We start from the raw sequence: 27,914 nt of genomic DNA, 5'->3' as shown, positions 1-27,914 counted from the left end.
AACGTCTCCTCTGTTTAAAGGAGGAAAGGAACATCTCCTTGTGGGAGGAGGAATGGGAACGTCTCCTCTGATTAAAGGAGGAATGAAAACATCTCCTTGTTGGAGGAGGAAAGGAACATCTCCTCTGCTTAAAGGAGGAATGAAAACATCTCCTTGTTGGGGGAGGAATGGAACATCTCCTCTGCTTAAAGGAGGAATGAAAACATCTCCTTGTTGGAGGAGGAATGGAACATCTCCTCTGCTTAAAGGAGGAATGAAAACATCTCCTTGTTGGAGGAGGAATGGAACATCTCCTCTGCTTAAAGGAGGAATGAAAACATCTCCTTGTTGGAGGAGGAATGGAACATCTCCTCTGCTTAAAGGAGGAATGAAAACATCTCCTTGTTGGAGGAGGAATGGAACATCTCCTCTGCTTAAAGGAGGAATGGAAACATCTCCTTGTTGGAGGAGGAATGGAAACATCTCCTCAGCTGTTGTATTGTGGCCTGGCAAGGTCTCTGTCGTTCTGGACCTCGACCTGAGGATCCAACCTGAAAGGACTGAAGGAGAAAATTGGGGGGGGGGGGGGGTTGGAGGCGAGATATGACAACAAAGTGCCACACTTGCGACTGTACCGCAACCCCTCCCTTCACCTGCACAAACCTTGTGCATGAGGGCTGGCCCCATGAAGGCGGTGACTTGTCCATGACCTTTGGACAAAAACGTCACGAACAGATGGTCTGAAAAAAAGGCCTGAAAATGCCAAATGTACCCAGAACCAGGGAAGAAAAAGAACTTGTCTGCCTCTCTTCCTTTTATTTATTTATTTATTTATTTATTCATTTTTAAAACAAAATGAATTCGTATCAACATTCCTTTTAGGAAAAATGAAATAAGAACGAAATAGACACTAATATACGTCTAATACATATATGACATAATTCTCCCATAATCCTTCTCTGTTATTATATATATAAGTATATATACACACATATACATATTAATATTTATTTATTTATTTATTCATATGTATACATTTTTTTTTTTTTTAACATTATGCAATTTCCTTTAAGAAAAAAAGGGCACCAGGCAAAAAATACCTATTAAGGCAGACCAGGGCTGGGGAAAGCTGCTGCCTCTGCTCACTGCCTGGGATGATCCTCTTATGGCAGGAGCTAGAAGCCGCTTTTGAAATCCCCGCCAGTGACGTCACCGCCCCCCCACCTCGCGTCTGCGCGGCCGCCAGGGAAACCACCAATCCGCGCACACGTGAGCCAAGCCTCGCTTTCGCAGAAGCCCTGCGCATGCGCAGACGACGGCGGCGGCCGCGACCCGGAAGCGCCGCGGCGAGCTGGAACGCGAAGCGCTCCAGCCACCATGAAGGGAATTGGGGACACAGTTTTAGCTGAATTAAAGCATAGATGTGACTATAGACAACACAGAAAACACAAAGGCGACTGCCATGGAAAAAATGAAGAAGAGGGTCGCAGACCTTGCCAGCCGTTGATGCTCCGGTCCTTCAGGCATACAGAGGCAGACTCCACTGCACCACTTGAGGAATTCAGTGCCTAGGAAACTACACGCCTGCCTGTGGCTGGGCCCTGAGCTGCATCGCCTAAATGGTATGCCAAATCTTGGAAACATCCGACCGGACGTGAACAGTGTGTGTAGGTCCATTGGAGGACAAAAAAGGAACACAGTCTACACAGGTGAGCTCAATCTTATAGGGTAGGGGGTCCTATAGCATTGGAGAGGAGGCGGGGTTAACCCACACGTAGGCTGCCATGGAGTCTGTCAGGAAATAAGTGGTACCAGAGCTACCATAAAAGGCGCACACCCTTCTTCAATAACCAAGTTAGAGCTATACAAGCGTTACAGTAAAAGATTTAACAGGAGTAATTCAATTTACCTGAAATCTTTGTACATATAAAATGTCTAAATGACAATACTATTTTTTTTTAAGAGAAAGACACATACAGTGCCTTGAAAAAGTATTCATACCCCTTGAAATTTTCCACATTTTGTCATGTTGCATGCAAAAACATAAATGTTTTTTATTGGGATTTTATGTGATAGACCAACACAAAGTAAGCACATAATTGTGAAGTGGAGGGAAAATGATAAATGGTTTTCAACACTTTTTACAAATAAATATGTAAAAAGTGGGAAGTGCATTTGTATTCAGCCCCCCTGAGTGAATACTTTGTAGAACCACCTTTTGCTGCATTCACAGCTGCAAGTCTTTTTGGGGATGTATTTACCAGCTTTGCACATCTAGAGAGTGACATTTTTGCCCATTCTTCTTTGCAAAATAGCTCAAGCTCTGTCAGATTGGATGGAGAGCGTCTGAACAGCAATTGTCAAGTCTTGCCACAGGTTCTTAATTTAGGCCTGGATTTTGACTGGGCCATTCTAACACATGAATATGCATTGATCCAAACCATTCCATTGTAGATCTGGCTATATGTTTAGGGTGGTTGTCCTGCTGGAAGGTGAACCTCCGCCCCAGTCTCAGGTCTTTTGAAATCTTGTCAATATTCCTTTCACACACTTTCCTGGCAAGTATAGCTCTTGAAATGGTGGGTGCTGCAGCGATTACCAATTGGGTCCTGGAAAAATCAAGCAAGTGTACATATTCGCTAGCACACCATGGATCGACAACTTCCATCCAAGGGTTTCTTTTATTGAAAGAGATCACAACACAGAAATAAGTGCACTTATTCAAGTCTTTTGTAGACTTTTGCTGAAGAAAAGCCTCCCCACAACATGATGCTGCCACCACCCTGTTTCACGGTGGGGATGGTGTGTTCAGAGTGATGTGCATTGTTCGTTTTCTGCCACATATAGCATTTTGCTTTTAGGCCAAAAAGTTGCATTTTGATCTTATCTGACCAGAGCACCTTCTTCCACAAGTTTGCTGTGTCCCCCACATGGCTTCTCACAAACTGCAAATGGGACTTCTTATGGCTTTTTTTCAACAATTGCTTTCTTCTTGTCACTCTTCCATAAAGGCCAGATTTGTGGAGTCCACGACTAATAGTTGTCCTGTGCGCAGATTCTCCCACCTGAGCTGCGGATCTCTGCAGCTCCTCCAGAGTTACCAGGGGCCTCTTTGCTGCTTCTCTGATTAATGCTCTCCTTGCTCGGCCTGTCAGTTTAGGTGGACGACAATGTCTTGGTAGGTTTGCAGTTGTACCATACTCTTTCCATTTTCTGTTTTCAGATGGTGGATTGAAAAGTGCTCCTTGAGATGTTCAAAGCTTGGGATATTTTTTTATAACCTAACCCTGCTTTAAACTTCTCCACAACTTTATCCCTGACCTGTCAGGTATGCTCCTTAGCTTTCATGATGCTGTTTGTTCACTAAGGTTCTCTAACAAACCTCTGAGGACTTCACAGAATAACTGTATTTATACTGAGATTAAATTATACACAGGTGGACTCTATTTACTAATTAGGTGACTTCTGAAGGCAATTGGTTCCACTAGATTTTGGTTAGGGGTATCAGAGTAAAGGGGGCTGAATACAAATGCATGCCACATTTCTCACGTATTTGTAAAAATTTTTGAAAACCATTAATCATTTTCCTTCCACTTCACAATTATGTGCCACTTTGTGTTGGTCTATCACATAAAACTCCAATAAAATACATTTACGTTTTTGGTTGTAACATGACAAAAGGTGGACAATTTCAAGGGGCATGAATACTTTTTCAAGGCACTGTATACTGCTTGGTTTTAATGAAAATACAACATCTTTGTTACATGTAGCACACACCTGTGTTAGTATGCTCTTTCCCAACTGTCTTAGGCATTGGATTTCACCAACAATGGCAAAAATAGAATCTCACTTTAACAGCCAAAACAAGCTGCAAGATGGGTGTGAAGCTCAAGCATTTAGTAATGTGTGCACATACAGTACCTACAGTATCTTTTGGTGTCTTAGCTGCTTTGCTCTAATTAGGGAAAGCTATGACACTTTCGTTAGGTACCTGCTATCCTTAACTCTCAAGAGCTTGTTTTGTTATAATGTCAGTGTAGTGTTTTATGGTTACAAGAGGTATATTTGACACCTGGACTTTGGATATATATATTTTGTGTTCTTTGCACAAGTGTTATCTAAGTAGAAGCATTGTCGTACATTTATTATATTTTATATGCAATATTTGATATATATAAAATTTCACCAACAATGAAATTATATATACACACACGCATACACATATACACATACAAATATATATATATACACACACACACATATATACATATACATATATTGCTGAATATTTACATTTGCACACTGACATTCTACTTTTATATTTATGAATTTTGGTAAATTTTTTCTTTGAGAGCGCTTCACTGTATATTTTTCATTTTTTAAATATAAGGCCTACTGTTTGCATCTTCTTCTTCTGTAGCGATAGCTGCCTACTGCACCTGCACTGATGGATCTTCCTGTATAAAGACAATACTTTCAATACTTCCTCAGAATGTAACTATAAAGTAATTATATTAGGTAACATCTAAGGATGTGGCTATAGGTAGCAATTTTTAGTACAATACATTTATGCAATCAAATATATTTTTCTGTGAGTCATGGCTTTATTCAGTTTTGCTTTTTGAAAAAGTCTATACAGTATATTACAGTAAATATTTTTGTTAAATAAGCATTACTTCTCCAGCTTCTTTATAGGCTTGATTCACAATCAACTCCTACCCTGTATGCAACCAGCAAGACAAGAGCAGAGCTTCCACTTCCTGAAGGGGCCAGTCATGTGACAATACAACTCTGTGCCACTGGAAAAGGTGGAGATGGGGAACCAGCAGAAGTACACATTCCCAAAGATTTAGGTATTGCCACCTTTGCTTTTTTTTTGGGAGAATACACAACTATTTATTAGAAATTTTCCAGTATTTCCAATAAAGTATTTGCCAGTATTTCCAATAAAGTAAACAATATGGGGTTTATTTACTAAAGCTATAGAGGGCAAATATAGTCACAATTCTGCAGAGAAACCAATCAGCTTCCAGGTTTTTTTTTGCTAAAGCTTAATTAAACAAGCTGACGTTAGAAGCTGATCTATGCAGAATTGTGACAAATTTTGCCCTCTCTAGCTTTAGTAAATAAACCCCTATATGTCAGGAAATATTCCTTCAGAATAATAATTTATAAATTAACTATTTGTGTATATGCATAAATCAAATCACAACCCATGCACATTGTGGTGCCTTGTGTAGCCAGATTACAAATATGTCTAATTAAGAAAAATGCTAAATACATAACCTTATGATGATCAAAGAGCTATTCAGCATTTTTTTTTTTTCTTTTTTTGTGCTATGGGCTGACAAATGCGTTACACTATTGAACACAGGCAAACTGTTACCTTGAGGCTAAAGTAGCATCTGCAGTGTCGTGTGTAGGACAATGAAGGCGGACCATTTTGTTGTTCTTTTTCGTGTGTAGCGGCCTGCACGATTGACGATGTGGATTTACACTTTTTTTTTTTTTTTTAAATAAAGGAATTGTCAAAAACAGGCACTATATGTAAAGGAATTTTTCATTTTTATTGTTGCACTTTGAGCATCATTAAAATCACTGCTAATAAAAAAATTATAATATTTAAAAAAAGTTTTTGCATTGATACATGTCCCCCAGGGCAGTTCCCAAACACCCATAACCCTTTTATGGCAAATTACTTGCATATAAGCCTTCAAAATGGGCACTGTTCGGCTTCTATAGACTTCAATGGCGTTCGCCATTCAGGTTAGATCTTTTCCCCTGTTCTGGAGTTCTGCTGCGAGCTGAACAGGGGAGTGTTCGCCCATCTCTTCTTATGTTATCTGTGAAGCCTCTAACCTGCATATGATCACAAAGCCATAGCTGGCATAGTGATCATATGTCCACTCTGCTTGGTATCTGATCATTAGTGGTCCCTGCAGCCAGGTCTGTGAGCTAGCAGCTGTGCAAAGTGCAAGCTGTGAGCACTCAAAAGGAGAATGTTTATTATCTTCCAATACAAACTAATGCCCAAAATGTGTATCACAATCCCATTCAAACAAACAAAATACATCAAATATTACGCTGTCCTTTCATAATCCAATGTCAGTGTAATTCTCTTCCACTGATTAGGTGTATTTAGAATCTATGGGGTTGATTTACTAAAGGCAAATAGACTGTGCACGTTGCAAAGTGCAATTGCATTCTGCAAGTGCAGTTGCTCCAGAGCTTAGTAAATGAGTAGAAGCTCTGCTGACTTCTATCATTCAATCATGTGCAAGCATAAATCATTTACGCCCTAGAGCTCCAGTAGGTCGTTGTACCTTACACATTTTTAAGAATGAACAAGGGAGCTGTTAGTGCCATCTGGAGGGTGTGTTGGTCTGGTCTGTATTGTTGTATGGTCGTGTGATATATATATATGAACACTATATATGAACACTGTGGCGTTTTGGTTTGAAAAATTTTTGGTTTGAATAATTTTATTAACAGCCAATACGGCACTGATGTTCGTTTATCTCAAACCACATTTAATTGCGTCAATAAGTAGGTTTTGTATTACATCTGTGTTTTGTTCATATGAGGATCATTCCTTCTTCATCCAACTGTACCATTTTTTTTCCCAGCTGTACCTTTTTTGTATTGGGTTCCCAGGGATCAGTTTTTGTTGGATTATTTTGATCTTTTATTCATATTTAGAATTTTTGGACACTTTATTTCACCCAACATATTTTGTCGTTTTCCAAACAGTTGTATTAGGTTGTTATAGGTCATCATTGGTTTTCTGGCATGCTGTGAATGGCCTGTTAGCTACACAGCCTGTCAGAGGAGGAAATAACATTATGTGTATCCCTCATTTTGTGGCATTATGTGCACTTAGTTTGTGAGGGTGTCCTGCTGTATATGGCTGACTGTCTTCTTCCCTGTGCTCTCCCGCACAGTCATCCAGCAGTTGCTGCTGGATCTGTGTTGGTGTGTGACAGGTTGGAAGAGATGTGTGGCGTGTTCTGTTTGTGATTTTTTGTTTGATTTATGTGTCATATGACATGTTAGTATGGGAAGGCAAGGAGCATAGGCTCTCATTAGTGTAATAGGAGTGTATTTTTAATTGATTGGTTAACTGTTCAATTGTTTAATTGCCATACCATGCTCACTTGTATCATATATATATATATATATATATATATATATATATATATATATATATATATATATATATATATATACATTTTTCACTCTTTGTTATATTGCAGCCATTTGTTAAAATCATTTAATTTTTTTTTCTTTTTTCATTTCAAGTTCATTTTTTTTCCTCATTAATGTACACACAGCACCCCATATTGACAGAAAACACAGAATTGTTGACATTTTTGCAGATTTATTAAAAAAGAAAACTGAAATATCACATGGTCCTAAGTATTCAGACCCTTTGCTCAGTATTTAGTAGAAGCACCCTTTTGATCTAATACAGGCATGAGTCTTTTTGGGAAAGATGCAACAAGTTTTTCACACCTGGATTTGGGGATACTCTGCCATTCCTCCTTGCAGATCCTCTCCAGTTCTGTCAGGTTGGATGGTAAACGTTGATGGACAGCCATTTTTAGGTATCTCCAGAGATGCTCAATTGGGTTTAAGTCAGGACTCTGGCTGGGCCATTCAAGAACAGTCACGGAGTTGTTGTGAAGCCACTCCTTCGTTATTTTAGCTGTGTGCTTAGGGTCATTGTCTTGTTGGAAGGTAAACCTTCGGCCCAGTCTGAGGTCCTGAGCACTCTGGAGAAGGTTTTCATCCAGGATATCCCTGTACTTGGCCGCATTCATTTTTTCCCTCAATTGCAACCAGTCATCCTGTCCCTGCATCTAAAAAACACCCCCACAGCATGATGCTGCCACCACCATGCTTCACTGTTGGGACTGTATTGGACAGGGGATGAGCAGTGCCTGGTTTTCTCCACACATACCGCTTAGAATTAAGGCCAAAAAGTCCTCATCAGATCAGAGAATCTTATTTCTCACCATCTTGGAGTCCTTCAGGTGTTTTTTTAGCAAACCCCATGAGGGCTTTCATGTGTCTTGCACTGAGGAGAGGCTTCCGTCGGCCCACTCTGCCATAGAGCCCCGACTGGTGGTGGGCTGCAGTGATGGTTGACTTTCTACAACTTTCTCCCATCTCCCGACTGCATCTCTGGAGCTCAGCCACAGTGATCTTTGGGTTCTTCTTTACCTGTCTCACCAAGGCTCTTCTCCCCCGATAGCTCAGTTTGGCCAGACGGCCAGCTCTAAGAAGGGTTCTGGTCATCCAAAACATCTTCCATTTAAGGATTATGGAGGCCACTGTGCTCTTAGGAAACTTAAGTGCAGCAGAAATTTTTTGTAACCTTGGCCAGATCTGTGCCTTGCCACAATTCTGTCTCTGAGCTCTTCAGGCAGTTCCTTTGACCTCATGATTCTCATTTGCTCTGACATGCTTTCCTAATCAAGTCCAATCAGTATAATCAAACACAGCTGGACTCAAATGAAGGTGTAGATCCATCTCAAGGATGATCAGAAGAAATGGACAGCACCTGAGTTAAATATATGAGTGTCACAGCAAAGGGTCTGAATACTTAGGACCATATGATATTTCAGTTTTTTGTTTTTAATAAATCTGCAAAAATGTCAACAATTCTGTGTTTTTCTGTCAATATGGGGTGCTGTGTGTACATTAATGGGGAAAAAAATGAACTTAAATGATTTTAGCAAATGGCTGCAATATAACAAAGAGTGATAAATTTAAGGGGGTCTGAATACTTTCCGTCCCCACTATATACAGGCATACCCCACTTTTAAGTACGCAATGGGGTATATTTACTAAAGCTGGAAAGTGCAAAATCAGGCTCACTTCTGCATAGAAACCGATGCGTTTACAGGTTTTATTACAAAAGCCTAATTGAACAAGCTGGGTTTAGAAGCTCATTGGTTTCTATGCATTGGTCTCTATGCAGAAATGAGCCTGATTTTGCACTTTCCAGCTTTAGTAAATAAACCCCATTGTGTACTTAAAAGTGGGGTATGCCTCATATATATATCTGTGTGTGTGTGTGTGTGTGCTGTGTGTACATTGAGGGGAAAAAAAATGAACTTAAATGATTGTAGCAAATGGCTGCAATATAACAAAAAGTGAAAAATTTAAGGGGGTCTGAATACTTTCCGTCCCCACTATATACAGGCATACCCCATTTTTAAGTACGCAATGGGGTATATTTACTAAAGCTGGAAAGTGCAAAATCAGGCTCACTTCTGCATAGAAACCGATGCGTTTACAGGTTTTATTACAAAAGCCTAATTGAACAAGCTGGGGTTAGAAGCTCATTGGTTACCTCATTTGCTAAATTCTGGAGCAACTTGTGCACAGTCTATTTGGCTTCAGTAAATCAACCCCTATGTGTCATTAGTCCCCCAGCTGATTGTAAACTCACCAGAAGTGATAGCTGAAAGATCATAAGCAACAAAAATCACCTGATACAAATTTATGAGGTTCCCCTTTAAATCCGCTCCAGCCTTTATCCAGCTCATTTAGGTACCTCCCTTTTCCACTGGGGCAATATTAGCTGTGTAGAAAAAGCTCATATACCAGAGCAAAAAGAGAAGGGAACCATAGTGCAGTATTTATGTTAGAAATAAGTGCTCACAAATTACATAATGCTCAACAAATAATGTGTGAAAATACACTCAAATCATCAACATGAGATCTTCTATCGTCATCCATGAGAATCCGCCAAAAACATGTGCACCGCCAATTATCAGAAAAAAGCGCAAACTCACCAAACGGAATGCTTCCTGTTTTATAACTGCAAATAGTTGTTGCAAAAGGTGGCCACATAGAAGTCAATTGCAGAAACTCATAAATTAGCAGGCATGGAAAGTAGATTTTTTTAATTAAACATAACAAACATGTTATACTTACCTGCTCTGTGCAGTGGTTTTGCACAGAGCAGCCCCAATCCTCCTCTTCTCAGGTCCCTCTTCGGTGCTCCTGGCCCCTCCCTCCTGTTAAGTGCCCCCACAGCAAGCCTCGGCCTGGCCCCACTCCCTTTGTCTCCTCATTGGCTGACTGACTTTGATTGACAGCAGCAGGAGCCAATGGTGCCACGCTGCTGTCTCAGCCAGTGAGCAGGGGAGTCCTGGGCAGATGAGACACTCCTGCAACATCGCTGGATCTAGATGGGGCTCAGGTAAGTATTAGGGGTGAGGGGGCTGCTGCACACAGAAGGCTTTTTATCCTAATGCATAGAATGCATTAAGATAAAAAACCTTCTGCCTTTACAACCCCTTTAAGTTAATGGTGCACAGTTTGGAGAGCTCTATCTTGGACTTTAATACTTCCCTTTGTCCTTTCTTCAAATTTTCTATAGCATTCTCATTTAGCAGGCTTATTTAAGGTAAAGCAGCATTTATTGTGTAAAGTGTAGATTCCCCCTGCAACTAATGACAATATACACAACCATATCAAATCATATAAAAAAATGACCTCTGATTGTTTGCTTGCGAGTTACAAAATGTGATGTTACCAATAATGAACACACCTGAGGGCTTGTAACATTAGAAGGCTTTCCCCCCAGATATGTTCAAAGAGTGCCAAATAAACATCTTAGGGTTGCATCATTAAGCTAGATTCACATTACAATACATTCAAAAAATATCTGCGCTTAGATAAAATCAATAAATTTACAAGCAGCCAGCACCAAAAAGTCGATTACAAACCATACGAAATTGAATATAGAAGGGGTGCAGCGCTAAGGATCATGAAAATAAATTACATAAAGTAAACCTAGTACCTACAGCATGCTTATGTCTGCTCATCACACCTCTGAAGACGTCAAAATATGACAAAACTCATAAGGCTGGACTAGGAGCGCATGACGTAAGCACGCCGTACGCTGCGGCCATCTTTGAAAATTGTTTGCTGAGCTGTTTTTGATGTTACTGCGTGTGAGTGTTAAGCTGCGTACACACAATCCAATTTTCCGACAGGAGATGTGTGATGAAAAGCTGTTGGTGGAAAATCCAACCGTTTGTACGCTCCATCGGACAATTGTTGTCGGATTTTCCGCAGACAAATGTTGGATGGCAGGTTTGAAAATTTTCATCAGACAAATGTCTGTTGTCAGATTTTCTGAGCGTGTGTACACAAGTCCGTCAGACAAAAGTCCAAAGTACAAACACGCATGCTCGGAAGCAAGGACGAGGCAGAAGCGGTCGGTCTTGGAAACTAGTGTTCGTAAAGGAGAATTAACATTCCTGACGTGGCAAATTATGAAATCTTGAAATGCAGCGCACATTCTCTTCTTCTTTAATGGGATAATAATGAAGCGGCTTTGCTGGTAATACTGATGGAGTTATTGCAAACACATTTTCAAAGGCTTTTTTTTTCTAGTGATATCAAGAATAATATTATTATGCTTTTTTTTTTTTTTTTTTTTTTTTTTTTTTTGGGGCAAGTTACCACAACACCATTATCCCATAGTTTTTAAGATCAAAGATACAACTATGTTGGTGTCCCTTGTCAATTTTACATTGTATTTTTTTAAATGTAACTGCCTACTCCCAAAATGTCATTTGAAGTAAAACACATAGCCAAGTATTATTCTCCACATTTTTTTTATTGTGCATTAAAAAAGAAAACAAATAAAATTAGACATGCTATCTGCCAAAAGAACTTAACCAAAAAGTGCATTCTATGCATCCAAAAATATAGAAAATATAACAAATCAAATCATTATTATTCAACCAAAAAATAAAATAAAAGCCTCATGCATGTGTCCTGCTTCTTAACTGCTTGCTGACTGCCGGCTGTCAATTGACGGTCAGGCAGCGCAGCTCTCGTTGCGGGCGTCATATGACAGCCTCGCTTTCCCGGCTCTACAGGGGGCGCGTGCGCGCCCGCAGTGTCACTGGGCACCCCGTGCGCGTGCCCGGGGGCCGCGATTGACGGTAACACAGCAGGACCGTGGATCTGTGTGTGTAAACACACAGATCCACGGTCCTGTCAGAGGAGAGGAGACCAATGGTATGTTCCCAGTACAGAGGAATACCGATCGGTCTCCTCCCCTTGTGAGTCCCCTCCCCCTACAGTTAGAAACACTCCCTAGCAAACAGTTAACCCCTCGATCACCACCTGGTGTTAACCCCTTCCCTGCCAGTCACATTTATACAGTAATCAGTGCATTTTTATAGCACGGATCGCTGTATAAATGTGAATGGTCCCAAAAATGTGTCAAAAGTGTCCGATATTCCGCCGCAATATCACAGTCACGATAAAAATCGCAGATCGCCGCCATTACTAGTAAAAAAAATAAAATAATAAAAATGTTATAAATCTATCCCCTATTTTGTAGACGTTATAACTTTTGCGCAAACCAATCACTATATGTACTATTATTGGGATTTTTTTTACCAAAAATATGTAGAAGAATACATATCGGCCTAAACTGAGGAAAAAATTTGTTTGAAAGAAAAAAAAAATTGGATATTTATTATCGCAAAAAGTAAAAAATATTGTGTTTTTTTTCAAACTTGTCACCCTTTTTTTGTTTATAGCGCAAAAAATAAAAACCGCAGAGATGATCAAATAACATATCTAGTACTGTAAATAAGCACCTTGTGGAAAGGCAGGTGTATCTTTTTACACTATTTTAGGGAAGTACCACACCATGTGGGGTGCTGGTTATACCGACTGCCTACATTTAGGATAAGAACTTTACTGTTCTGGAGTGTGTGGGGGGGTGCTGCCATATATACAGGTGTGTGTGAGTGTGGGGGGGGTGGCCGTCATATATACAGGTGTGTGTGGGGGGGCTGACATATATACAGGTGTGTGGAGGGGTGGCTGACATATATACAGGTGTGTGGAGGTGTGGCTGACATATATACAGGTGTATGGGGAGGTGCTGCCATATATACAGGTGTGTGTGTGTGTGTGTGTGTAGGGGGGCTGACATATATACAGGTGTGTGTGGGGGTGTGCTGATATATATACAGGTGTATGTGGGGGGCGCTGACATATATACAGGTGTGTGGAGGGGCAATGACATATATACAGGTGTGTTTAGGGGGTGCTGCCATATATACAGGTGTGTGCGGGGGGCCTGACATATATACAGGTGTGTGGAGGGGTGGCTGACATATATGCAGGTGTGTGTGTGGGGGGCTCTGACATATATAAAGGTGTGGGGGGGGGGGGCGCTGACATATATACAGGTGTGTGTGGGGGGGGTGGCTGACATATTTACAGGTGTGTGTGGGGGGCTGATATATGTACAGGTGTGTTGAGGGGTGGCTGACATATACAGGTGTGTGTGTGGGGGGGCACTGACATATATACAGGTGTGTGGGGGGGTGCTGACATATATACAGGTGTGTGTGGGGGGGTGCTGACATATATACAGGTGTGTGTGGGGGGCGTTGACATATATACAGGTGTGTGGGGGGGCGCTGACATATATATACAGGTGTGTGTGGGGGGCTCTGACATATATACAGGTGTGTGTGTGGGGGGCTCTGACATATATACAGGTGTGTGTGTGTGTGTGGGGGGGTGCTGACATATATACAGGTGTGTGTGTGGGGGGGGTGCTGACATATATGCAGGTGTGTGGGGGGGCGCTGACATATATACAGGTGTGTGGAGGGGTGGCTGACATTTATACAGGTGTGTGTGGGGGGGGCTGACATATATACAGGTGTGTGAGGGGGACTGACATATTTACAGGGGTGTGTGTGGGGGGCTCTGACATATATACAGGTGTGTGTGGGGGGGTGCTGACATATATACAGAGGTGTGTGTGGGGGGGGTGCTGACATATATACAGGTGTGGGGGGGGTGCTGACATATATACAGGTGCGTGGGGGGGTGACATATATACAGGTGTGTGTGAGAGGGGGGCTGCCATATATACAGGTGTGTGTGTGTGTATGGGGGGCTGACATATATACAGGTGTGTGTGTGAGGAGGGCTGCCATAGATACAGGTGTGTGGGGGGGGGGGCTGACATATATACAGGTGTGAGGGGACTGACATATATACAGGTTAGGGGGGGGCAGACAAATATACAGGTGTGTAAGGGGCTGATATATACTGGTGTACATGAGGGGGGCTGCCATATATACAGGTGTGTGTGTGGGGGGCTGACATATATACAGGTGTGAGGGGGCTGACATACATACAGGATTGAGGGGGGGCTGAGTGCGTACAGATGAGGTGGCCGGTGTGCGGATGCCGTAGGATGGCCGATAGGCAAGCCCTGGGGAATATTGGTGGTCAGACTCGGGTGGTGGGGGGTGGGGGAGGTCTAAAGCTGTGTAAGGGGCCCAAAAATTTCTGATGGCTGCCCTGCCCCTGGTGTAGAATGTGAATGCATATCTATCTCACAGAAGCTGGTGTGGGGATACTACACTATTTACTTGGACTTTATGAAATCTGTTTATTTTATGTAATTTATTTTCATGATTCTTAGTGCTGTACCCCTTCTATATTTAGATTCACATTACAACATGATGCCGGAAAAAAAAATGTAATCTGTGCACGTTTCCCACACTGCGTTCAAAGCGCTCTGCAGTTGCGATCTGCAGAGGGTGTCAATGTTAAGTTAACGACACCCACCCCCTTTCTTTCATTCCTTCTTTTTTTTCTCCCAGTCACCTTATTTACAAAGCCTTTACAATTATGACAGTAAAGTTCTTATCCTAAATGTAGGCAGTCGGTATAACCAGCACCCCACATGGTGTGGTACTTCCCTAAAATAGTGTAAAAAGATACACCTGCCTTTCCACAAGGTGCTTATTTACAATACTAGATATGTTCTTAGATAAATTCAAACAAAACCACAGTCGTAGTAAAAATGGACCCAAAGAGGTTGAGCCCTTGTAAAATTGAATTATAGTTTCAGCTCAAATCCCATCCTACAAAGGCCATGGTTACCTGTTACTGGCAATTCTAATCTGCTGTGGAATTCACTGTGGATTATTTTCTGTTGTTAGTTTGGCGTTGAATTCTTTGTAAAGCGCTGCTGCTATATTTACACCCTTTAAAAAAAATTCTTGTTTTTTTTTCCTCAGGCACCAGCATGATGGTAGAGAATTCTGCTTCTACATTCCTGACACAGGCTCAGGTGATCAACTCTGCTGCTGTGTTGCTGCTTTTAAAATGTTTTGCAGTCTGACACATCTCATTTGTAAGACTCTTGATGGAAATTCTGGATGTAAGCAAGAGCCTCTTCTCCTTCCTGAAGCTGAAACACAAATATCCTCAACAGCCAGAGGCAGCAATTTAATGTAGATGAGGGTTAAAGATGGGGAATGACGCTTCTGAGATTTGAGTGCTGTTTAGAATAGCAAGTTGTTGGTGACTGCCAAAAGTGCATGTTTTTCAGATTTCAATGTACAAGCCCAGCTTTCTTCTTCTTCTTCACAGATATGAAGAGGCATAAAATCTCTTATCTCTATACTTTTTGGATACTTTGAAGAGTGCTGGAAAACATGACCTGTTGGAGGCCAACAAGGACTAGAACTAAGAAACACTGACCTAGAAGGAAAGCAGTTACTGCACCAGAAATGTTTCAGAACAATAAAAGTGCATTTACCTTAGAATGTTTTAGGAGATGGGGGGTGGGGTTGGGTTGGGTCTGGAAGGGGCCCAAGAGCACTTTTTGATGAGACACATTGGGAAGTCATGTCTTATTTAGCCATGTATACATGATTTATAAACTGCAAACATTTTTCTTACATTTGCTTCTGCTTTGTTTTTGTTCTCTTCAAAGTCTCCATTTATTATAAAGAATTGTGTGTTTTTCAAGCCAGATATGTACTGACACAATTTTACTCCTATCATAGCAAAACAACAATTACAATCTAAAATTTAAAATTATATATATATATATATATATATATATATATATATATATATATGTGTTTATTGTTATATTTTATATAAGCTGTTGGAAGTTGTGTAGCCAAAGCTCTCTGAGCCCATAGGGGGAGAGCCATTAAAGTGCCTTGATTGATAAAATTAAAATGTTATACAGTATGCTAATATGTTCTAGGAAAATAACAAAATAAGAAATTAGAGAGCATGAAAAGTGTCCAAACACCCTGACAAACTAAGTAACCTGGTCACAAACCTGAGCAAACTAGGCTGCACATAAAAATGCATAAACAGAGGCAACATTTAGTGAAAACCATATGTCATAATGATCAAGAATCTAAAGTTACTGTATAAGCAAATCTAGACATTTCAGGCTTGGCCTTATACGTGGGCAGCAGTGTACACAATTTGCTTCTGAATCCTGTGTCCCTTGGTGAACTCCAAGAAACAAGTACAATTTCCTATGTTTTAGCCTATGTGAGCAAATACATGCATGTGGAGGATTCTCCAGACTAATACTTACGTTTGCTAACCCCCCCCCCCCCCCCAAAAAAAACAAAACAAAAAAAAAAACCCCACTAATTTACTTTTAACATATAAATAGGAAAATATGTGGACTAAAATATGAGAAAATATCATACCCCTTTGGGTTTATACCATTACTTGCAGAGGTTTTAATTAATACAAATATGCTAAATATGTTTTAACTAAACAGTAGACTGGAAATGAAAATAGAAATCCTTTAAATTGTCATTTGAAGCGTGACAGTGCTGAATTATGAAAAATGGCTTGGGTAGGAAGGGGTGAAGCAGTCCAGTCTTGAAGTGGTTAAGCTAGTGGAACAAAAAAATGTACAGTTCTCTCTCAAAATGGGGATCCTCTCAAGACATTGTTAGGCCATAGCTAAAAAAGCCACCCATGTATCCTGAGATCCTGGCAAACTACAAACCAGTGTCAAATCTCCCCGTTTTAGGAAAAGTTGGTGAAAAGGGCAACAGTCTGGAATCCAAGCTGTCAAATAAAAACATTTTTGAAATACAGACTTATTAAATTTTGCCAAGTGCTAAAACATTTCCCAATACAGTACACAACATTTATATAGAAGAAAGGAATACACAGAGAAGAATACAATGAGAGTAAATGAGAATTTTCATATCCCTAAAATATTGTCAAAGATCAAGAGATTCAGCACAATTATGCAATTTTGATGAAATGTGCTGGAGTGAAAGAGGAAGGAGAAATGAAGGTGTTTTTTAAAGGTAGACAGGGCTTGAAAGAGGAATTTAACTCTGGGAGCTGTGCCCAAAAAAGCCCGGCAAAGGGCAAAAGGCAAGTAACTAGTACCTGTGGCCTCCTGGCAGCTGATCTTTCCCCGTTACTGACTTGCCATGTCTTGTTCTGCATTGTCTCTCTGTGTCAAGGTGGTAATCCTGGTATAGGCAGAGTTTTGCTTCCTTATTTTAGAGCTTCCAGAAGGACAGTGAGCAGGAAAGTGCAGTAAGGGGCAGCAGTGCCTTAGATCTCACACTGCAGATATACAATTATGAGACTATAGGCACAGGAGAGTGCCTAAGCACATTCTCATACCAGAGAGTGCACTACATATTTTTGCGTTGGGAATTCAAGGCCAATATTTTTTTATTGTGCTGTTTAGACAACAGTTCTAGATCTCCACCTTTTTAGTCCAGATCAATTTTAAAAATGGGTCTGAAGGGTTATGGAAGCTGCTTTTTCCCAAACTTGCTCCTGTGCAAAGCAATGGTCTCTTTATTAGTCTCACTATTTCATCCTTTTCATAAAAAGAAAAAAAAAAAACAGACATTTAAAAAAAAAGTTAATAATTTTTGCCAAAATCACTGGGTTTATCCCTAAGCCCATGTTCACACTGAGGGCCAGTTTGAAATCATGTGAGTTCAGCTGAACTCACACCATTTCAGTCCGACTTTGGGGGCAATTTGACAGACATCTGTGCGAGTTCATGCACCGATGTCTATTCAAATCGCCCCCGAAGTCCACAAAAGTAGGGCAGGAACTACTTTTGAGAATCAGTGCGGTGCCGCAAAGTTGGCATCGCACTGATTCGGACGGTGCCATTGCACGGCAATAGTATCCAATTTGGCAACTGTAATGCCACATAAGACATGATTCTCACACAGAGAGCTGCGGCTGCCTCATCTGTGCCCATCAGTGCCACCTATTAGTACCTACCAGTGCCACCTACCAGTGTCCACAGTGCCACCTATCAATGCCCACCAGTGCTGCCAATCAATGCCACTGATCAATGCTGCCTACCAGTGTCACCCACCAGTGTCTACCAGTGCCCAGTGCCACCCATCAGTGATCATCAGTGCCGCCTATCAGTGCCCTTCAGTGGCACCCATTAGTGCCACCCATCAGTGCCACCTTATCAGTGCCCATCAGGGCAGCCTATCAGTGCATCCTATCAGTGCCCATCAGTGCAGCCTCATCAGCACACATCAATGAAGGAGAAAAATTACCTGTTTTCAAAATTTTATAAACAAACTATGAAACTTTTTTGTTCAAAATTTTCTGTCTTTTTTAGTTTTTTTTAGCAAAGAATAAAAAACCCAGTGGTGATTAAATACCACCAAAAGAAAGCTCTATTTGTGTGAAAAAAATGATTAAAATTTCATTTGGGTACAGTGTTGCATGACCGCGCAACTGTCAAACTGTGAGAGCGCTGAAAGCTGAAACTTGGTCTGGACAGGAAGGAGGTTTAAGTGCCCAGTAAAAAAGTGGTTAAGGTCTATAAACAACCAAATAAGCCCAAGTAAGCCCACATTCAAAGCATCTTAAAGAATCTCTCTAGCTCAATGGCAATTTCAAGTCTATTACCAAGATAAACACATACAAAGCCCAAGCCCTTAATCTTTTTCACACTGATCCGGTGCATTTTTCTGCAGCACAGTGCATCAGCCGTTTTCGTGCGGGTTATCTGCGCTTTGCCTTAGGCTTCCCTTATGTCCCATGGTCTTGGTTTGCTGTCTGAAAGTGCAACAAAACTCTTGCATGCAATAATAGAAGTCTATGGCACAGCTAACCCGCACAAAAACCATGGAGCAAAGCAGCCTTATTTAGCTCATCTGGAGAAAGCCTATGTGACAAAAGGTTCACCACTAGGCAGTGCTGGGTCAAGGTCATCTGGTGCCCAGGGCGAAGAAGGCAACTGCATGCCACCCCCAGCCCCCCCCTCCAGGTGGAGAGCCAGTGTCCAAAACAAGAAAAATTAAATTTGGTTTAATTTGATAGAAACAGACTTAACTCACATTTTAATTACCATATATACTCGAGTATAAGCCGACCCGAATATAAGCCGAGGCACCTAATTTTACCACAAAAAAACTGGGAAAACTTATTGACTCGAGTATAAGCCTAGGGTGGGAAATGCAGCAGCTACTGGTAAATTTTCAGGATGTGATGCGGCATGGGCAACACAGAGGCTGCCGGCGTCACTGTGCCCATCAATGCAGCCTCACTGCCCATCATTGCAGCCTTACCGTGCCTATCACCGCAGCCTCACCATGCCCATCATTGCAACCTTACCATGCCCATCATTGTAGCCTCACCATGCCCATCATTGCAGCCTTACCGTACGCATCACCGCAGCCTCACCATGCCCATCATTGCAACCTTACCGTGCCCATCATTGCAACCTCACTGTGCCCATCACCGCAGCCTCACCGTGCCCATCGTTGCAGCCTTACTGTGCCCATCACTGCAGCCTCACCATGCCCATCATTGCAGCCTTACCATGCCCATCATTGTAGCTTCACTGTGCCCATCACCGCAGCCTCACCATGCCCATCATTGCAGCCTTACCGTGCCCATCATTGTAGCCTCACTGTGCCCATGACTGCAGCCTCACCATGCCCATCATTGCAGCCTTACTGTGCCCATCACCACAGCCTCACCATGCCCATCATTGTAGTCTCATGCCCATCATTGCTGCCTCATTGTGCCTGTCATTGCAGCCTCAATGTGCCTGTCATTGCAATCTCACTAGTAGTGACTGTGTGCCCATTCATGCAGTCAGTACCTGGATTGCACAGCGGGCATCTCTCGCTGTATCTCAGGGTTCAGTGTGAAACTTTCGGCCGCGCTGTGACAAAAGTCCCGCCCTCCTCCTAGACCAGCTCGTGTGATAGACGCAGTGTTTTGTCTATCACACGAGCTGGTCTAGGAGGAGTTGGGCGGGACTTTTGTCACAGCGCGGTCGAAAGTTTCAGAGTCAGCTCTGAGACACAGTGGTCTGCCGCTGTGTAAGGGAGGGAGAGAAGGTGAGACTTTTGACACAGTGAGGCCGAAAGTTTCACACTGAGTTCCGAAACAGAGCGATCTCCCGGTGTGTAAGGGAGGATGAGAGGGGAGCGCTGCAGCCACAGTTAAAAGTGGCCCCAGGGCAAGCAGCCTAATGTCTGGTATCCCTGCCCTCACTCAAGTATAAGCCGAGGGGGGGGTTTTCAGCCTAAAAAATGGGCTGAAAAATTCGGCTTATAAACGAGTATATACGGTATATGTATTTTTATAAGAGGCACTTAAAATGCTTTGAAAATAATAACGCAGCAAATGTGCTTGTAGAAAGGCCTGTTAACTGTTTTTTTGTCAGAGCCTGTGTAAACATACTAAAGTTTTCAGTTTTGCATTATTTTTGCATGAAGTAGTGCCCTGATACCAAATATTCATATGAATAGGAAAAATGCAAAAAAAAAAAAAAAAAACACAAACTTTTCTCAACCAACATACATGGCCTTCAGCAAAAAGAACCCTCAATACAAAATATTCATATAAAAAAATGCAAAATCAAGGGAATAAACTAATATTTTTCACTGAAACATACAACATTTAACTGTAATCTTCCCTGATGTAGTCAGTGCCCCAATACAAAATATTCACATAAATATGAAAAATGCAAAAACAAAAAATAGCAAACATTTCTTAAACAATATACATGGCCTTCAGCAAAAAAGAACACTCAATACAAAATATTAATATATAAAAATGCAAAATCAAGGGGTTAAAACTAATATTTCTGTAAACTTGTTAAAAACAATTGCAAAAATGTCAAGTATACTCCTATAGAAAAGTATTATGACATAGTCACAAAGACACCTTTCTTGCTTTCATGGAAGCAAAATCATCTATGACACTATCAAAATTATCTCTTTTTCAGTTGCATACTAATATGAATATATATAATAGAAAGTATACTGAGGTTTGAAAGCCTGTCTTGACCCATAGTCGATCGTAAATAATTTTTAATGAGTTTCAGCTTGCTGAAGCTCCTTTCACAAGATGCAACAGTAACAGGAAAAGTAAAAAAAATGTTCAATGCTGTTCCAATATTCTGATAAGAAGCAGTAAGTGAATAGTCATGTATTAGCTGACACCGACCAAGAGGTGTTGCAGGAATCGGAACATTTTCACATACTTCTGAAGCAAAATTAAATATTTCCTGGACTATTCTTGAAAGATTAAACCATCAATCATTTGAGATGCCTGTAGTATGGAAATTCCTTTGGCCTGGATAGCTTGGTTTACTTGATCGACCTGACTCAAGATTCTGTGCCACACAAACAGTGTACGCAAAAATCAATAATTAACCTGCAGCAGAAGACTTTCAGATGTTGATACGGATTTGGGATTTATTGAGTTTTCTATAATGTCCATAAGAGCTTCACATATAATCGGTGATCTGTATAAACAAAGTCTTTATTGCACTTGGTCATGAGGACCATCGAGTATCTGTATGACCCTTTAGAGTTGTCTTTACAAGTTTTGTTAGTGTTTCCCAGTGAGATGTGGAACTGGAGAAAAATGTAAACATTCTTTGTACTGTTTTTTCTGTCAGGGCCTGTGTAAACATACTAAAGTTCAGTTGTGCATTATGTTTGCATGAGGTAGTGCCCTGATACCAAATATTCATATAAATAGGAAAAATGCAAAAACAAAAAAATATCACAAACTATCACAAACCTTTTTTCAGTTCCAGAAACGGTTTTAACCTCTGGACTCACCGAAGCTGCATATACCCCTGCCAGGTTTAGGCTATGGACTGCACATGGAACAAATTTTGCATATTAATTTTCTTGCAGAATTCTTGCTTGCACACCATTGTATTTGCCAGCCATGTTAGCTGCATTATTATAGCCCTGACCCCGTGCATCCTTAAGGTTAATTCCATCAGTTTTTAACTTTGGTAATAATTACTATGGCTAGGCCACTTCCACCTTTCTCTTTGGTATGAATAAAATCTATAGTATTAATTAAATGTACTAATGTGCAAACCAAGTGATTATAAATGTAAACAAAGCTAAGTTGCTGCCAACATGAATATGTGCTCCCACACAGTGACAATTTGAATATAAATGAATGTGGCACTCACTCAGTGAATCATCATAATAAAGTAAAATAAATCTTAATAAAATAAATCTTAACCAGTTGCCGACCGCCGCACGACGATGTACGTCGACAGAGCGGCACGGGCAGGCAAAAGGGCTTACCTGTACGTCCTTGCCTGCCCGCGGGTGGGGGGTCCGATCGGACCCCCCCCCGGTGCCTGCGGCGGTCGGCAAATCTCCCACGGCGATCGGTGGTGAGGGGGAGGCCATCCATTCGTGGCCCCCCCCTCGCGATCGCTCCCAGCCAATGGGATCATTTCCCTGCCTCTGTATTGTACACAGAGGCAGAGGAAATGATGTCATCTCTCCTCGGCTCGGTATTTTCCGTTCCGGGCCGAGGAGAGAAGACTGTAATGTGAGTGCACAACACACACACACACACACAGTAGAACATGCCAGGCACACATTACACCCCGATCCCCCCCCCCAATCACCACCCCCCTGTCACAAACTGACACCAAGTAGGTTTTTTTTTTTTTTTTTTTTTCTGATTACTGTATTGGTGTCAGTTTGTGACAGTTACAGTGTTAGGGTAGTGAGTGTTAGGCCCCCTTTAGGTCTAGGGTACCCCCCTAACCCCCCCTAATAAAGTTTTAACCCCTTGATCACCCCCTGTCACCAGTGTCGCTAAGCGATCATTTTTCTGATCGCTGTATTAGTGTCGCTGGTGACGCTAGTTAGGGACGTAAATATTTAGGTTCACCGTCAGCGTTTTATAGCGACAGGGACCCCCATATACTATCTAATAAATGTTTTAACCCCTTGATTGCCCCCTAGTTAACCCTTTCACCACTGATCACCGTATAACCGTTACGGGTGACGCTGGTTAGTTTGTTTATTTTTTATAGTGTCAGGGCACCCGCCATTTATTACCGAATAAAGGTTTAGCCCCCTGATCGCCCGGCGGTGATATGCGTCGCCCCAGGCAGCGTCAGATTAGCGCCAGTACCGCTAACACCCACGCACGCAGCATACGCCTCCCTTAGTGGTATAGTATCTGAACGGATCAATATCTGATCCGATCAGATCTATACTAGCGTCCCCAGCAGTTTAGGGTTCCCAAAAATGCAGTGTTAGCGGGATCAGCCCAGATACCTGCTAGCACCTGCGTTTTGCCCCTCCGCCCGGCCCAGCCCACCCAAGTGCAGTATCGATCGATCACTGTCACTTACAAAACACTAAACGCATAACTGCAGCGTTCGCAGAGTCAGGCCTGATCCCTGCGATCGCTAACAGTTTTTTTGGTAGCGTTTTGGTGAACTGGCAAGCACCAGCCCCAGGCAGCGTCAGGTTAGTGCCAGTAGCGCTAACACCCACGCACGCAGCGTACACCTCCCTTAGTGGTATAGTATTTGATCGCATCAATATCTGATCCGATCAGATCTATACTGGCGTCCCCAGCAGTTTAGGGTTCCCAAAAACGCAGTGTTAGCGGGATCAGCCCAGATACCTGCTAGCACCTGCATTTTGCCCCTCCGCCCAGGCGAGCCCAGCCCACCCAAGTGCAGTATCGATCGATCACTGTCACTTACAAAACACTAAACGCATAACTGCAGCGTTCGCAGAGTCAGGCCTGATCCCTGCGATCGCTAACAGTTTTTTTGGTAGCGTTTTGGTGAACTGGCAAGCACCAGCCCCAAGCAGCATCAGGTTAGTGCCAGTACCGCTAACACCCACGCACGCACCGTACACCTCCCTTAGTGGTATAGTATCTGAACTGATCAATATCTGATCCGATCAGATCTATACTGGCATCCCCAGCAGTTTAGGGTTCCCAAAAACGCAGTGTTAGCGGGATCAGCCCAGATACCTGCTAGCACCTGCATTTTGCCCCTCCACCCGGCCCAGCCCAGCCCACCCAAGTGCAGTATCGATCGATCACTGTCACTTTTTTTTGTAGCGTTTTGGTGAACTGGCAAGCACCAGCGGCCTAGTACACCCCGGTCGTAGTCAAACCAGCACTGCAGTAACACTTGGTGACGTGGCGAGTCCCATAAGTGCAGTTCAAGCTGGTGAGGTGGCAAGCACAAGTAGTGTCCCGCTGCCACCAAAAAGACAAACACAGGCCCGTCATGCCCATAATGCCCTTCCTGCTGCATTCGCCAATCCTAATTGGGAACCCACCACTTCTGCAGCGCCCGTACTTCCCCCATTCACATCCCCAACCAAATGCAGTCGGCTGCATGAGAGAAATTTTTATGTCCTCCCGAGTACCCCTACCCAACGAACCCCCCCAAAAAAGATGTTGTGTCTGCAGCAAGCGCGGATATAGGCGTGACACCCGCTATTATTGTCCCTCCTGTCCTGACAATCCTGGTCTTTGCATTGGTGAATGTTTTGAACGCTACCATACACTAGTTGAGTATTAGCGTAGGGTACAGCATTGCACAGACTAGGCACACTTTCACAGGGTCTCCCAAGATGCCATCGCATTTTGAGAGACCCGAACCTGGAACCGGTTACAGTTATAAAAGTTACAGTTACAAAAAAAGTGTAAAAAAAAAAAAAAAAAACACAAACAAAAATATAAAATAAAAAATAATAGTTTTAGTAATAGTCGTTTTATTGTTCTCTCTCTCTCTATTCTCTCTCTCTATTGTTCTGCTCTTTTTTACTGTATTCTATTCTGCAATGTTTTATTGTTGTTATGTTTTATCATGTTTGTTTTTCAGGTATGCAATTTTTTTATACTTTACCGTTTACTGTGCTTTATTGTTAACCATTTTTTTGTCTTTAGGTACACCATTCACGACTTTGAGTGGTTATACCAGAATGATGCTTGCAGGTTTAGGTATCATCTTGGTATCATTCTTTTCAGCCAGCGGTCGGCTTTCATGTAAAAGCAATCCTAGCGGCTAATTAGCCTCTAGACTGCTTTTACAAGCAGTGGGAGAGAATGCCCCCCCCCCACCGTCTTCCGTGTTTTTCTCTGGCTCTCCTGTCTCAACAGGGAACCTGAGAATGCAGCCGGTGATTCAGCCAGCTGACCATAGAGCTGATTAGAGACCAGAGTGGCTCCAAATATCTCTATGGCCTAAGAAACCGGAAGCTACGAGCATTTTATGACTTAGATTTCGCCGGATGTAAATAGCGCCATTGGGAAATTGGGGAAGCATTTTATCACACCGATCTTGGTGTGGTCAGATGCTTTGAGGGCAGAGGAGAAATCTAGGGTCTAATAGACTCCAATTTTTTCAAAAAAGAGTACCTGTCACTACCTATTGCTATCATAGGGGATATTTACATTCCCTGAGATAACAATAAAAATGATTAAAAAAAAAAAAAAATGAAAGGAACAGTTTAAAAATAAGATAAAAAAGCAAAAAAATAATAAAGAAAAAAAAAAAGAAAGCACCCCTGTCCCCCCTGCTCTCGCGCTAAGGCGAACGCAAGCGTCGGTCTGGCGTCAAATGTAAACAGCAATTGCACCATGCATGTGAGGTATCACCGCGACGGTCAGATCGAGGGCAGTAATTTTAGCAGTAGACCTCCTCTGCAAATCTAAAGTGGTAACCTGTAAAGGCTTTTAAAGGCTTTTAAAAATGTATTTATTTTGTTGCCACTGCACGTTTGTGCGCAATTGTAAAGCATGTCATGTTTGGTATCCATGTACTCATCCTAAGATCATCTTTTTTATTTCATCAAACATTTGGGCAATATAGTGTGTTTTAGTGCATTAAAATGTAAAAAAGTGTGTTTTTTCCCCAAAAAATGCGTTTGAAAAATCGATGCGCAAATACTGTGTGAAAAAAAAAATGAAACACCCACCATTTTAATCTGTAGGGCATTTGCTTTAAAAAAATATATAATGTTTGGGGGTTCAAAGTAATTTTCTTGCAAAAAAAAATAATTTTTTCATGTAATCAAAAAGTGTCAGAAAGGGCTTTGTCTTCAAGTGGTTAGAAGAGTGGGTGATGTGTGACATAAGCTTCTAAATGTTGTGCATAAAATGCCAGGACAGTTCAAAACCCCCTCAAATGACCCCATTTTGGAAAGTAGGCACCCCAAGCTATTTGCTGAGAGGCATGTCAAGTCCATAGAATATTTTATATTGTGACACAAGTTGCGGGAAAGAGACAAATTTTTTTTTTTTTTTTTTTTTTTTTTGCACAAAGTTGTCACTAAATGATATATTGCTCAAACATGCCATGGGAATATGTGAAATTACACCCCAAAATACATTCTGTTGCTTCTCCTGAGTACGGGGATACCACATGTGTGAGACTTTTTGGGAGCCTAGCCGTGTACGGGACCCCGAAAACCAAGCACCGCCTTCAGGCTTTCTAAGGGCATAAATTTTTGATTTCACTCTTCACTGCCTATCACAGTCTCGGAGGCCATGGAATGCCCAGGTGGCACAAAACCCCCCCAAATGACCCCATTTTGGAAAGTAGACACCCAAAGCTATTTGCTGAGCGGTATAGTGAGTATTTTGCATACCTCACTTTTTGTCACAAAGTTTTGAAATTTAAAAAAAGAAAAAAAAAATTTTTTTTTTTGTCTTTCTTCATTTTCAAAAACAAATGAGAGCTGCAAAATACTCACCATGCCTCTCAGCAAATAGCTTGGGGTGTCTACTTTCCAAAATGGGGTCATTTGGGGGGGTTTTGTGCCATCTGGGCATTCCATGGCCTCTGAAACTGTGATAGGCAGTGAAGAGTGAAATCAAAAATGTACACCCTTAGAAATCCTGAAGGCGGTGATTGGTTTTCGGGGCCCCGTACGCGGCTAGGCTCCTAAAAAGTCCCACACATGTGGTATCCCCGTACTCAAGAGAAGCAGCAGAATGTATTTTGGGGTGCAATTCCACATATGCCCATGGCCTGTGTGAGCAATATATCATTTAGTGACAACTTTGTGCAAAAAAAAAAAAAAATTGTCACTTTCCCGCAACTTGTGTCAAAATATAAAATATTCCATGGACTCAACATGCCTCTCAGCAAATAGCTTGGGGTGTCTACTTTCCAAAATGGGGTCATTTGGGGGGGGGTTGTGCCATCTGGGCATTTTATGGCCTTCAAAACTGTGATAGGTAGTGAGGAGTAAAATCAAAAATGTACGCCCTTAGAAATCCTGAAGGCAGTGATTGGTTTTCGGGGCCCCGTACGCGGCTAGGCTCCCAAAAAGTCCCACACATGTGGTATCCCCATACTCAGGAGAAGCAGCTAAATGTATTTTGGGGTGCAATTCCACATATGCCCATGGCCTGTGTGAGCAATATATCATTTAGTGACAACTTTTTGTAATTTTTTTTTTTTTTTGTCATTATTCAATCACTTGGGACAAAAAAAATGAATATTCAATGGGCTCAACATGCCTCTCAGCAATTTCCTTGGGGTGTCTACTTTCCAAAATGGGGTCATTTGTGGGGGTTTTGTACTGCCCTGCCATTTTAGCACCTCAAGAAACGACATAGGCAGTCATAAATTAAAGGCTGTGTAAATTACAGAAAATGTACCCTAGTTTGTAGGCGCTATAACTTTTGCGCAAACCAATAAATATACACTTATTGACATTTTTTTTACCAAAGACATGTGGCCGAATACATTTTGGCCTAAATGTATGACTAAAATTGAGTTTATTGGATTTTTTTTAGAACAAAAAGTAGAAAATATT

The 27,914-nt window shown here is 41.7% G+C and overlaps 1 protein-coding gene across 2 annotated transcripts in view; it reads left to right on the top strand.

Annotated features, from left to right (window-relative positions):
* The window catches only part of CNTN2 (contactin 2), a 430,563-nt gene extending 414,921 nt beyond the window's left edge, over positions 1-15,642 (top strand). For both annotated transcript variants that reach the window (XM_073615820.1, XM_073615821.1), the window contains 2 exons: positions 4,664-4,832; positions 15,075-15,642. In XM_073615820.1, coding sequence (XP_073471921.1) covers positions 4,664-4,832; positions 15,075-15,178 — 273 coding nt within the window. In that variant the 3' untranslated portion in view covers positions 15,179-15,642. The remainder of the gene's footprint in view (positions 1-4,663; positions 4,833-15,074) is intronic.
* Positions 15,643-27,914: the final 12,272 nt, after the last annotated feature.

This window comes from Aquarana catesbeiana, linkage group LG02 (assembly GCF_042186555.1).
Source record: "Aquarana catesbeiana isolate 2022-GZ linkage group LG02, ASM4218655v1, whole genome shotgun sequence".
NCBI classification, from domain to species: Eukaryota; Metazoa; Chordata; class Amphibia; order Anura; family Ranidae; genus Aquarana; species Aquarana catesbeiana.
Note: the sequence above shows the minus strand (reverse complement) of the source record. Positions and strands in the feature narration are given on the sequence as shown.